Source organism: Columba livia, chromosome 20 (genome assembly GCF_036013475.1).
Source record: "Columba livia isolate bColLiv1 breed racing homer chromosome 20, bColLiv1.pat.W.v2, whole genome shotgun sequence".
NCBI lineage: Eukaryota > Metazoa > Chordata > Aves > Columbiformes > Columbidae > Columba > Columba livia.
Window position 1 is genome coordinate 2,162,578 of NC_088621.1, and position 13,437 is coordinate 2,176,014.

The 13,437-nt window shown below is 43.6% G+C and overlaps 1 protein-coding gene across 15 annotated transcripts in view; it reads left to right on the forward strand.

Annotated features, from left to right (window-relative positions):
- BCAS3 (BCAS3 microtubule associated cell migration factor) overlaps positions 1-13,437 on the forward strand; it is a 284,160-nt gene that overhangs the window by 108,274 nt on the left and 162,449 nt on the right. For all 15 annotated transcript variants that reach the window (XR_010467329.1, XR_010467330.1, XM_065036752.1 and 12 more), the window contains 3 exons: positions 3,361-3,461; positions 7,055-7,251; positions 8,518-8,615. Coding sequence is in view for 13 of the 15 variants with exons in the window: in XM_065036752.1 (XP_064892824.1) it covers positions 3,361-3,461; positions 7,055-7,251; positions 8,518-8,615 (396 nt within the window). In the remaining 2 variants the exon portion in view is untranslated. The remainder of the gene's footprint in view (positions 1-3,360; positions 3,462-7,054; positions 7,252-8,517; positions 8,616-13,437) is intronic.

Sequence of the window (13,437 nt, forward strand, 5' to 3'; positions counted from 1 at the left end):
GCGCCGGACCAAACTCGCCGCTCCTTCCAGAATTCGCGCCAAGGAAATCATTCCCGTTGCAGAGCTCAGTTCTAAGAAGTGCTCCTGAAGCGTGTTGACAAACGTGATTGCCTCAGGTCTCTAAACCACCTATGGTCATTTTAGGTAGAATTTAGGAACTGCAGAAAAAGCATCAAAACGCGTCGGTGTGTGATTTCTGTGGAACCAAGGGATGCGTGGTTTTTATTCTGCTCACCTGTTGGACGCCACTAAATTCTGCACATGGACACGGGACAGACTTCAGACTTAATGACCCTATTTCTACTAGGTTTTAGAATCTTATTTCAAATTATAAGTTTTGTGTTTTCAGTTGGAATAAAGGAGAGCTCTCTGGGTATCTGCAGGCACAGAACAAATAGTCTTTATAGTCTGCAAATGCCTTTGTTTGCTCTTAATTTGGACAAACATGCATCCCTGAGAGAAGAGCACGTTGGGAATGTCATATATAACTCTCAATTAAATTGAATTGTGTAAAGCTCATTTATATAAATGAGAAAATTAAAACCTTTTGGTTCAAGAAGTACACAAAACTAAGTAAAACTAATGATTTATTGTTCACAAATTAAAACCATAAGTGCGCACACTACAATTGAGCTGTAGCGTTTCTTTGTTCCAACACTTCTGTGCTGCTGAAAGATGACAATTTATAATTTTTGGGTGAATAAAGAGTTGTCTTAGGTCTAGGTATTTATTGTATATTTAGCCCCTCTATGAACAAAACCACTGTTTGTTAATTCCAGTATTTGTCAGGCATGTGTATCTGGGCCGTGCTCATGTGGCAGGAATGCCTGTGCAAATTACCTGAGCTTCATCAAAATTGCTTGTTTTCTTTATCTGGCACAAATATTGTAGCATGGCAAAGTTTCCAAACAATGAGGGCTTTTTCATACTTAATCATTGAACTGTGGGAATCAGGTCCTGGAGTTCAGAGCAATATCAGCTGGGTAAGCACCAGCACCTTTGATTTTGAGGCTAGAAAGTAGAATTTGAATTTTGTGGAAACTGAAACAGCTCTGTGTCCCAGCATAAGGACAGATTGGCTGATGTGTGCGAGCCTGCCATCATTTCCAGCCTGAATTCAGATTTCCAAAGAATTAATCTGCAAGATAAAAGAGTATTTTCAAGCTCCAATTCCTGGAAATGTCCCTCCGGACTTAAATTAATCTCGTCTTGGAACTCGACACCAATGTGAGAGGTTTGTGACCCAGCAATGAAGAATCGGGTTTACATTTTTAGAACATGTTTGTTCCTGGAACTTCAAGGCCGTTTTAACTCCTAAGAAATGCCCGTGTGTGTGTGTGTGTGGAGCTGGATTTGCTGGCGGTGAGGCCGGGACCGTCGCTTCACATCCCGCTATCAAAACCAGACCCTATTCCACGCCTGCTTTTGGGAGAGGTGTGGTGCGTAAACGCGATTTTATTAAATAGCAAAATAAATTACTGGGGTTTGACCTCAGCTGGGGCTTTATCACTGTTGCCCTGCCGGTGAACTCCAGGGCAGAGCTGCTTTGTGCAATTCAGCATGTCGTCACTTTTTTCGGTGGAAAGAGTTAACGCCGCGCTCCGAAACCGCACCGAGCCGGGGGTTATTGCGAGAGCCGCGGTTCCCCGGGGAAAGGCCACACAGCATCGGGCCGAAACTCTTTACGTTTGAATTTACGTTCCGCTTTAATGCCGTTTTGATTTTCCAGCGAAATGCAGGTGGCACAAGGGAGAAACACAGTGACCGGGCAGGGTGGACGCTGCTCCCTGGGCTCGTGTTTGCAGCGTGGCCCCAAACAGCAGCTTCCCTAATCCTGACAGCTCCAGGAGCTGCCCCTGGGAGAGAAGGAACAGCAACAAAAAACTCAGAACAGTCCATAAAGTTCCTGTTGGTTTGAAAGCAAAAACATGTGCCCGAGTCCTGAGCGGTTTGTAGCGGAGCTGAGGAGGGGGAGCCTGGAGTCGATCAGCTGCGTCCCCACCGTTCACTGCGGGGGAATCAGATACGGGGCAGAGCAGCACAACGGGAAACGCGTGGAGATCCCGGCTGGCAGGGACAAGGGCACTCGGTTTCATATTCAGATGTTTACTGTGAATCGCCAGCTGTTTGTAACCCGGGAAGGTGTGTGTGCTTGGTATGGGCTGGACAGACACCTCCGTGAGTTATCAAATTAGGTCTGTCACTGTTGGAACAGAGCAGATTGATTTAGTTTCTGTCTGATCTTTTGAGGTCCCTTCCAATCCCTAACATTCTGTGGTTCTGTATGATCTTGCGAACTGATGAACCCCAATGCTGCGGTCGCTGAGGCGCACGTTCGCATACACGTGAGAACCGATTGTATTGATGTCAGTGAGTGTGGCAGATGCGAAGTATCTCATGAGAAAAACTCGACACTTTGTAAGAATATATCCTAATGTATATAGCACTTGAAATAATTCTTTAATAAGTTAAGCCCTGAACTGAATTTAGTACATTGCAGGTTTTGGAATAAGGACACATAGCAATTTGGAGGTGTTAGAAATGGCTCCAGAGCTGAGGTTGGGTTGGATACCCACTGACACACCAGCATGAAAATCCCAGCATTTCATACAGCGTATGGATTTATGAAAACCCCGTGCTGTTTATATTATAGAGGCGCCGTTCTGTATTTATGGTCACAATTGTGCCTGCTTTGCCATTAGAAACTCCTGTTATTAGGGGTTTACAACATGCTGTAAAAATTTGTAGTGGATGGAAAGTTGACACATAAGGGTCAACCCCATAATATAGTTTTTAAAAATCAATTTGAAAACTTCGAGTCATTTTTTCAATTACGTGAGGGTAAAAAATATTGGTTCTAATTTTAGGATTGTCCGGTATCTCAAGGCTATGGCATAAAACTCTTGTTTTACCAAAGTAAAAATGCCGTTGTTGCATAACATAAGCTTTTCATGGTGTCTTTCTTATCTGTTCAGAATTATTACATAGTATTGCCTTTTGTGCTCTTGGTGTAGTTCACATGCTGAAAAGTTTGTAGAAAAGGCTCCCACACTGACATTTCTCGGTGCAGGATTCCTCAAGATAGGTGGTTGTCGTCTGTATTGGGCTGTTCTGAATGTTCATTAAGTACTTAAGGCTGAAAGAAGAGCCAGTCGGGTTATCATAGTGGCTGTGTGTACACATCCAATCTTTCCATCCCTTTTGCTGTCCATATTTGAGCTCTTTCTGTGCTCCAACATACTGTCACAGATTTCGGAAAAGACAGACATCGCTATACCAGTAACTGGCTGAAAAAGCTCATTTTAAAAAGCATTTCACAGTAAACCTGACTTATGAATTTTTCTTCTTTCTGTCTTGCAGTGGTTCCGCCGGGGAGCCCCGGGCCCATCACTCGCCACGAGTCCTACGACAGCTTGGCGTCCGACCACAGCGGGCAGGAGGATGAGGAGTGGCTGTCCCAGGTACGGCCCCGCATCCTTCCCGTCCCCAGGGCAACGGCGCTGGGATCCGCTGGATCTAAGATGCACAGCTCGGAATGGAAAGCGAGCTTCCAGCAGGCCGCGGGCGTTGCTGTGTGTAAAACCGACTTCACTCCCGACTTAACATGGGATGAATTTGATGGTCTTTACCTTTTAAACTGTATTAAAAGCCATATAAAGCCCCATCAGTGCTGGCACAGGTCACGTCCTGGGGCAGTTCCGGCTGCAGTAGGAAGTTCACAGTGGTGACAAAACGTGACCTTTTCCTCCTGACATGGTCCTTTTCAGACCTGGATAAGGGAAGCTGGCTTGACGAAACAACGATGCCTTTTCAGTTGTGACCTGTGCGATACTGACTGCATTTTAACAGAAAAATGGTAGATTAACTGGTTTGCTTCCTTCTTTTCCTGGTTATCAGTTACTGCATCTCCTACTGATTATTCCTGTGGGTTATGGCTGCATACAAATGCCGTAGCGCTTTACAATGACCCTGCTTGGCGGATTATTTTTAGATGAGGTTAAATCTTTGTAGTTTTATCCATTCTTGCTTTGTTTCAGTCAATTAAGCTTCTCTTTAAGAACTCGGTACCTACACGACTATTTGGCTTAAAACATAGCTTCATTTTAAGAATGTAGGTCATGAATAATACACTGAGAATTAGTTCCTGGTAGAAAGAAAAGGTTAGAGTTAAAGAAATGAATAAAAATTCCAAGCGCTCTGGATTTACCAAAGCAATTACAGGGTACCTGGTACATGGAATTCATCCTTACAAATTAGGTGGGTTTCCTTTGGCTTAAGAACAACGTTGTTACGGGAGCGATGCATTAAATGTGTTGCTAGGGTCTATGGCATAAATATGAAATATTCATGGATGTGATTTGCTTCTCCCACTGGTGAATAAATCATATCCAGCTTTTTCCTAAAATGAGAAGTTTCCACATGTACCGTTCCAGGAGTGGAATTCCCTGGGGAGTCTGTTCATGTGAATCCACTTACCTGCCCTCACTTTTCAGATGTGGCTGCCCGTGATATATCTCATTTGCTGCTGCTGTCTCTGATTTGTCAGAGCATAAAGATGGTGAAACTACTCAATCAGTGCAGTCAACAGGAATTTTATCACTGAGCTCTTTGGGGCCAAGATTTCACCTGTAGTTTTCCACCTATCCCCTCCAGTACCGTTTATTTTCTTGGCTTATTTTACCATTCTGGTGACTTTCTGGTGTACTGGGCAACCCCGGGGAAAAGAGACTGAAGTGAAACCGCAGTGTAGGAGTTGGTTTATTGCTAGTTCTTGGAAGAGATAAAATGTCAAAGGAACTTAAGCCTGCTCGAACTTCAACACATATATCCCTCTAGAAGAGTACATATATTTATAAGGAAAAGAATAAATCCCGAGTGATGTCAGAGCACAGATAATTCAGGGAACGCTTCCGGAATGGTTTGATTTTCACTAAGTGAAAGGAGCGCTGATAGCCCTTTTGAGCACGAAGATGCGAGCGTTCTCTTAGCAAGCCACTTTAGATTAAGCCTAAAGTGCAAGGATGTTTTTCAAAATTAAAGTGTTGTTATCAACAGTAACAGCATGCAGTGAAAAAACACTGCCCTTCACTTCAACTTTTCAATTAGAACAGTGGGTAATGTGTGCTGTCAGTGTGAAGTAGATACAATATGTTTGTCCTGCACACAACAGGAGAGTGAATTGGAACATCTGGCCGTAGCCTCAGTAAAATTGCAGAGGCATCTGTTTACCTCTCGGCTCTGTGACACTGATGGTTTCAAGCTTAAAATATACAGATTACTTTATCTGTGGCCTAATTTACACTGCTACATAAAAGCTACTTGCCTCAGAAACGTCGGCAGTCAATCTGAGTTACGCTAAGATAAATGCAGAGATGGAAATAGTGCTAAATAGGCTGCGCATTTGTCGTCCTCCGGTAGCAGGGAACTGAGCGCAACGTTCCCCAGTGTTCAGAACTCCTTAAAGAGATAAGAATTGCTACCAATGCACACCTATGGCATATAGACACAAAACCATATTTTCATTCATTTCTTCCCCAAATTGCATTTTTGCTGTGAAGCTGATCATTGTTTTAGCAGAAATTGATAGGGATGTAATAGTCTGTTGTTGTCATCTTAGAAGTGTGAGGTCACCAGAGCTTAATATTTTCATGCCTTATTTCCTTTTTCTAATCTTTAAGGGCTCTTTCTGATTTTTAAGATTGCATTGCAGAGGCCTTATGCTTTGTTTAGCCTTTTATTTACTAAGGCCACATTTTCCTGATCATCGACATTTCCAACAACGTTACCATCTTAAATTTTCGTGGTTGTTTGAATTCCTATAGCTGGTTCATTCAGGAGTTTGCCAGAATTGGTTTATAGTTATCAGTGTGAAAAGATATTTTTAAAGTATTTTATTTTGGGTGCTTCGTTTACTGAAAGGATTTTCAAAAGTTCATTTCTAGGCTCTCACCGGGAGCCAATATTTCGAGGAAAATCTGAATACCCCCTTCTGCTTTAATGGCTGGAATTTTTGGTTAAGTGAATATGTATGTGTGTGTGGCTGCCCTTGCACGTGGATGTTTATATGACACGTAGAGCGTGCCGAGCGTGACCCGGGCTGGCCCGTCTCTCGCCGCACACTTGCCCTTGCTCCCTGCTACAGCTCTTTGCAGCAAGATGGTCTCTGCCAGGGGTGTCCGCGGATACGCCAACAGTAGTTACGAGCTTGGATTTGAGACACAGTTCGCACTGTTTACATGTGAAGCGGCGCCGTTTAATGTGTAAACTTTTCAAAGGCAGCCGTGACAAAGCTGGAGCAGCTTGTTGGCTGAAAGCGCATCCCTGACCTGCTCAGACTGAGGGGATCTGAGCAGAAAACTCTCGGTTCCTCTCTCTGCTCCGTGGAGATGCAGTTAGAGATGTGGTCCCTGCTTGTTGCAACACGACGTGGCTTTTTAGCGTTTTGAGCTATAGGTTGGTCTCTTCTCCCAAGCAGCAAGTGATAGGAGCAGAGGAAACGGCCTCAAGTTGCGCCAGGGGAGGCTGAGGTTGGATCTGGGGAACAATTTCTTCCCCAAAGGGCTGTGGGGCATTGGAACAGGCTGCCCAGGGCAGTGCTGGAGTCACCATCCCTGGAGGGTTGGACAGACGGACATGAGGTTCTCAGGGACATGGGGTAGCGCCAGGGGTGAGTTATGGTTGGACTCAATGATCTTGAGGGGCTCTTCGAACCAAAATGATTCACTGATTCAATGTATTTTGTAAAGGCAAGGTGAGGAGTGACCAGGACCAGGCGATGTGGTGACCAGGGTGGAGCGTCGGCCTTCAGAACAGCTTAAGAGCTGCGGTGTGATGTCCCCAAGCTGGTGCTTCGAGGGCTTTCAAGGCTTCACAAGAAGCTCTTGCTTTGGTTAGATCGTCCTTTCTCTAGCAAAGACATTCCAAATTGTCCCTTTTTCAGTGTTCCTCTGACCTGATGGAACAAAACACAGCAGGCTTCTGGGGGTTCAGTGTATTGCAGGAACCATTCAGTGTATTGCTGGGTTTTGTTAAGCATTTCCCCATGTTCCCACAGGTCGAAATAGTGACTCACACTGGGCCTCACCGACGTCTGTGGATGGGCCCCCAGTTCCAGTTCAAAACAATCCATCCCTCAGGCCAAACCACCGTCATTTCATCCAGCTCCTCCGTGCTGCAGTCGCACGGTCCCAGCGACACCCCGCAGCCTCTCCTGGACTTCGATACAGACGATCTGGATCTCAACAGTCTCAGGTAAAAATAAAACCCGTTTCCAAGCTGTTCCACATTTGTTGTGTGAGTTACTCGCCTCATGCTTAAATGAGGCCATCTGTGTAGAATGTGTAGTAGTTTTCATCAGGCTTGTCCAGATGAAAGTCTTGGAAGAACGTGTGACTTGACAACAAGAAAAACTCATCCAGGCCAAGCAACTTCGATTCCTTTCTGCTGCCCCTTCTTGGGTAAATGACAGTGAAAGACGAGTACAAAGTCCTGGGGCCTTGCTCAGCGTTGTCTTGGTTTTCATAGTTTCTGCATTGCTTAATAAATTCATTTTCTCAGATATGAGTGGGAGCTTCACGCCATAGGTATAGATGCTGGCTGTGACACAGTCCGTGGTGGAACACTAATCAACTTCTTGAGTGGCTTTTTCCTCCCCGTTATTCTTTTCCTTCCTTTGCTTCCTTCCTTGTCATTGTTTTTCATGTTTTTAATTAATCTGGTTTTGCACATTGGCTGATTCGGCATTGGGGGCAGGAGGTGGACCAGGGGAAGGAAGGAGAGCGAAGGTAAATGCGGGTTTATATTTACTGATAGCTGGTGATTTGTAGCAGTGTTTTAAGCACCACGTGTTTGTGTCCTGTCCCGTAACTCTCAAGATTTCACGAGTTTCTGTGCTTCTCACTCTGCTTGTGATTTAAGTCCAAAGTTCTGTGGTACGGGCTTGGATGTCTGCGACTCGGTCTGAAACAAGTGAAGCAGGAGGGGTGGATAATCCCATTAAATCTGGGCACATTGGCCTTGGAGAAAATATATAGGTTTGAAATGTGTGATTTCTCCTTGCACGTAGTTACTCCCACAATAAGGATATAGCTGTGAAATACATTATTTTTTAATTGCATGTATGTATACAAATACAGAAAGAAAGCAGATTCTCTTTTTTAATGAATACGGGTATATGTTACAAAAGGAACAGACAATTACAAATATGTCTTTTTCTCCTAAACCGACAGAGCAAGTGCTGCTGTTCAGGAGGGCAATGGAGACTTTTAGGGCAGTTTGGGTAGGACAACGAGGGCTTTTTAGGTGTCTCAGAGACCTGGTTTGGGGACACTCACTTTCCATGGAGTCTCCATTTGTCTCTGCGTGGATTTCTCCAGGTTTTGGCTCCACAAAGCAAAAGAAAAGAAAAGTTAAAATAAGCAGTTGCTTAATTGGTTCAGCTGATTTGGCTTTGTGGTTTAATTACAGCCCTCCTGAGCATGGTTGTGACACAGGTGGTAACTATAACTTGTTCTTCAGGATTCAGCCGGTTCGCTCGGAGCCTGTGAGCATGCCGGGGTCAGCGCGGCCCGTCTCTGATCGCAGAGGAGTCTCCACAGTGATTGACGCTACCTCAGGTAGAAACATGTTGATTTAATGTTTTCTTCGCTATTTGTGGCATTCATCAATCTCGTTGTTTTTTGTCTAATAATGTGTTTGCTAACCGTTGCCGTACTCTTAAAAGGATATCATGTTTTCAGCTGCACAACAGGGTAAGTGGTGTCTTATACAAATACATACTGCAAGCTACTCTCATGATGACTCTTTTTCCCTCTTACTGCTCAAATCTGAAGTCACAAGGTTGTTATAACATGCGAACACAATATTTATGTTAAGCTTAACATAAGCTTTCAAATGCTAAAAACTGCCTAAACTAAAAAGTGGAACATTTGTAAATACTAACACTGAAATGATTTTATTAATGAATGCCTGAAGCACAGAATATTACAGTTCCATCTCATTTTTAAAATAGCTTTCATTGAAATGTAATCATAAACGTAATTAATTTTTGCAACCAGTCAAGACAACAGGATAGTTTATCTTATGTTTTTGTAATAGGAACTTTTTCACTGTCCTGCTCGAAAAGAGCATGTAAATTTAATATCACAGTGGTTATGTTAATATCAACATAGTAATAGATGTACTATAAGGTTTTCTTCTTTTCTCAGTAGTGGGGTATAGTGTGTGTAAAGGAACAAGGACAGCAGAGCTTTCCACTCCAGTACAGCTGTAGAGCCTCTGATGGGCTCCACACAGCAGGGTTTTGTCAAATAAAATCTCTCACAAGTAGAATTATTAAACACACAGTATTAGTCAAACAGTCAAGTCAGAGAGGATTTTAATCTTCAGCGATTTGGAAATCCCTGGAGACTGCTGATTGGATTGAGGTTGAGCTGTAAAGAGAGACTAACACATCCAGAAACTCATTGCTGAAGGATGTTTTACACAGAGTTAAAATAAAAGCTCCTGTTCCAGGCTCTGCTATTGATATAGATTCTAAGTCCAAGATATTGTATTGTTTGCCAAATTAATTTATTTGGGTATTACAGGGTATTTCTTAGATGTGTTTATAACTGAGTTCAATAATAACTAAATTTACTTTGGGTATTGAGGATTGTCATTATAAATTCCATTTTCAGATATTTAAAACTTGTTAAATTAATTCATGTCGGGCTTACACAAGCATCTTAGGCTGGTTAGTCAAAGGGAATTGTATTTGTTTTAGTACATGGCAAAGTAATTTTGGAAATAATGGTTTGATACAGAAGAAAACATAAACGCATCAGCTGTGGTTATTTTTGGGGTAGTTCATATGTGCCTGTTATCCCGAAAAGGTTACAGCTTGACTCGTAGGGGTGTTTCTGTGCGTGGGATCAGGGTGATTAATGGCGGAGCTGTTCTCCACCATTGGTGTGACTGGGCCACTGATACACACACAGATCTGGGTGTTTGGGGGTATTTTTTCCCCCTTGTGTATGAACAGAGTGGCACCGTTACCTATAGCAGGGCCGTGTATTCTGAAACAGAGCCGTTCTGTAGCCATAACGCATTCTAAAACTGTTATTCCTTCTACAATGGGAACAATGAATGGTGTGGACCGTACCTCTCCGTGCTAAACAGCCTTTCCTGCGGTGTGGACGTGGCCTTAGTAAGCCACGGCTCATGTGGATGTGATGAAGCTCTATTGGTAATGCCTTTAGCATGTGTGCGCATATTAAAATTGCCAAAGTCAATTGTATACATTGTTATGACACTGAAAATATATTTACTGTACAGCAGTGACTCAGTTTGGTTATAACACCTCATAAGTTTCTTATAAACAATACATGGGTTTTGTTAGGGCCATGCTGATAGCAGTATTTTATTTAACTTCACTGCCAGACAGTTTGGATTGGAATTGGTTTTTGATTCGGGGACTTTACCATCTCTTTGCAGTTTCCGTGTTCCCTGGCCCTGTCCTTTTCCCATGCAGAAATTACTGGCCTGAGTTTAGGGTAGATACACCAGATTACGTGTGATGCTGCAGGGGTGTGAATTCAGCTGCAGAGCAGCAAGGAAACCCATGCCCTGCTCTTTGAGATCCTGCGCTGTTCTGTAACAGAGCCCAGCGAGGGGAAGAAGAGGGTTTTATGTTTGTTTTCTTCTCTTCCTACCTTTGAGAGGTGCAGGAGATTACGTCGAGCTCAGCTCTGAATCTGAAGACTTTCTTTTAAATGCTGTTCACATACGACATTGCACTTTTTGTGTCACAGTCCACTACTACAAGTATTCTCATTTCCTGCTATTACTGAGGCAGGCCCTAACTGACTTACATTCTATATGAAAACCCAATTTATTGGGAAATACTGAACCAGGGGGTGATTGTGCAGCTCTGGCCCAGGCCCTCGAGCCTGTTGCACTTTCTGAAGATGTTTATCTGGCTGTTTGATTGCCCGTTGCTTAGAGATGCGCCCGGCGTGGCGCCTCCTCTTATCTGACTCCATCACTTGCTCTTCCCATCCAAAGATTTCAAGTACATGTTCATCATCTACCATTTTTCTTGTGCCATTCTCAATTCCTTCCCTCTTTCTCCCCGGCTGGTGACAACTCTCTTGTGTTTAATAAGGAATTAGTGTAATTTTTTTAATCATGATCTTCACATGTCTGTAAAGCGGCAGTATACTACTGATAATATTTTCTCACAATCTCCATTTCAAAAGTATAAAAACACTAATACATGAAAATCAATGGCATTTCCAAGGTGGATGGCAGTATCTGTAAAGACTACTTGGATACATTTTTAAAAAGCATATTTCAATATGTTTATCTCAACTTAAAATTCTGTCAAGTTATTCTTATTGGTTTTGTATTTTGTTTGCGGGGTTTTTTTTTTTTTAATCTTTAAGAAAATATTGTAAAAATGCCGTCACCTAAAGCTACTGGACATTTGTCCCTCGATGCGCACATTTTAGTCATATGCATCATAGAGAGAATATACCCTCAAGGATTAAATGCACTGTAATTCCAGATGCTGTTCCAGATTGGTGGTTAGAAACGTTAAAGGGACAACACTGAGTTTAAAGCTTCATAAAGCAGGAGGCCTTTAATAGTAATAACGCAGCAAAACAACCCCTCTGCAGGCTTGACTTGAAAACTTCGCCTGTATACGTGGAATTATGTTCCTTTCTTTGCTCTCAGTAGCTTTAGATACAATTCTCGGCTGGCTGGGGATACCTACAGAGTGATAGAGACTAATCTAGGAAATGCAAACCTACAGAGTGATAGAGACTAATCTAGGAAATACAAGCACAGGCTGGATGTGTAATTGAACATTTCCAGGCACCTCTCTGAATTTTCCTACTGTAACCTGCGGGTGACTGATGTCGTGTGTTACATACATGAGAGAGCTGTATTAATAACAAACAATGCAGCAATTAAAGGCGTAGGAAGGTTAGGATATTTGTGCGGAATGACAACTGAACTTTCAGGAAGGAAAAGCTCAGGCGGGAGGATTCTGCAGCAGTTTGTGATCCCAGATGTGACGGTTCAGCGGCCCCTTAACCTGATCCACATGCGCCCAGGCTCAGGTACTCGGGTACGCTCGGAGCTGCTAACTCAGTTAAAAATAAATGTGTGCATCTGGGGGCGTGTTTATGAAAAGCCTTGTTTATTCCCTCATACAAAGAGGTTTCTGACACTTATTTATCAGTCAAGTGATGATTTTGTTGCGCTGTGAGCAGAGTAGGAAAATACTGACCAAGAAGTTGTCGGATCTCTGGTTTGCATCAAGCTTTTCCTTTCCTCCTCCTCACAGATCTGTTTCTGTCTCGCTTAGGACAAGTACAAAAGTTGGAAAAGAGAGGATTTTAATGAATAAAATAAAATTGCGGAAGGAAAAGATCCTGAGCATATTTTTCCTCTTGGATTGTGTGTGGGGCTGGGGGACCTTTATGTTCTTTGCTAAAACCTGGCGTACTCTGCGCATCATTTTTTAATGAAGATTGTTTATTACTGTTGCATGAAACTCTGGCAATACTGAGCTCTCTTCTGGTTACTTCAATCAATGCCCACTTAAATTGGCTCGTAATTTAGTACTTGGCTTGCTTTTGTGTGCGACTGGCCTGTCACGGGCCGATAGCTCGGTGCCTGCAGCGGGTTTAATGAACAGAAGAACTGACTCGGGGTTTAGGGGGAGGGAGTTTGCGTCCCCTCTCCTTGTGAAAGGTCTTTTATTGTTCACCACCACACCTGCAAGATAGGGACCATGGGACAAATTCTTACTGTCCAGCAGTGCTCTCACTTGGAATTTAATAAACACTTCTGCTGTCACACCTTAAACCATCTGAGCTCTTTTCTGTTGTAGGCGCGATCAAATATTTATTCCCAAACGCTCTTCACCAGAAAGCGCTGCCTCGGAGTAGGAGAGATCAGTTATTCAGGTAGTAAAGATGTGTGAATGCAGCTGGCAGATGAAGTCACCAACGTGGGGAATTCCCAGGCCGCGTTTTGCCGCGGGCGATGGCCCGAGCGGTGCCTGGTTTACCGCACCGGGCGCAGTCCCGGCGTCACCGACACCGGAGCTGCCGGAGGTGTAACCGATACGGTCTGGAGTCCTTGACCTGAGCCTGTAATTACCTGCGTGGCATAAAGACGGTTTGTTGTTGCAGACAGAGATTGCGCTCGGATTTGCTGAGTTTAATGCTGAGCTTTGAAGCCGAGGAGGAGGTTTGGCCCTTGGTCTGTTCCTCACAGCAGCTGAGAGGTTTTAATAAAGTCGCGCAACAAGCTGTTCTTAGAGGGCATCGCCCGTTCGGTAACGGCAAAACCACGGACCAGAGCGGCTGGGTTTGCGCTTCTACGTTCTGTCAGCTTACATTTAAATGAGTTTAACTTATGGTTCTTTCATGGAATAACTTCTGA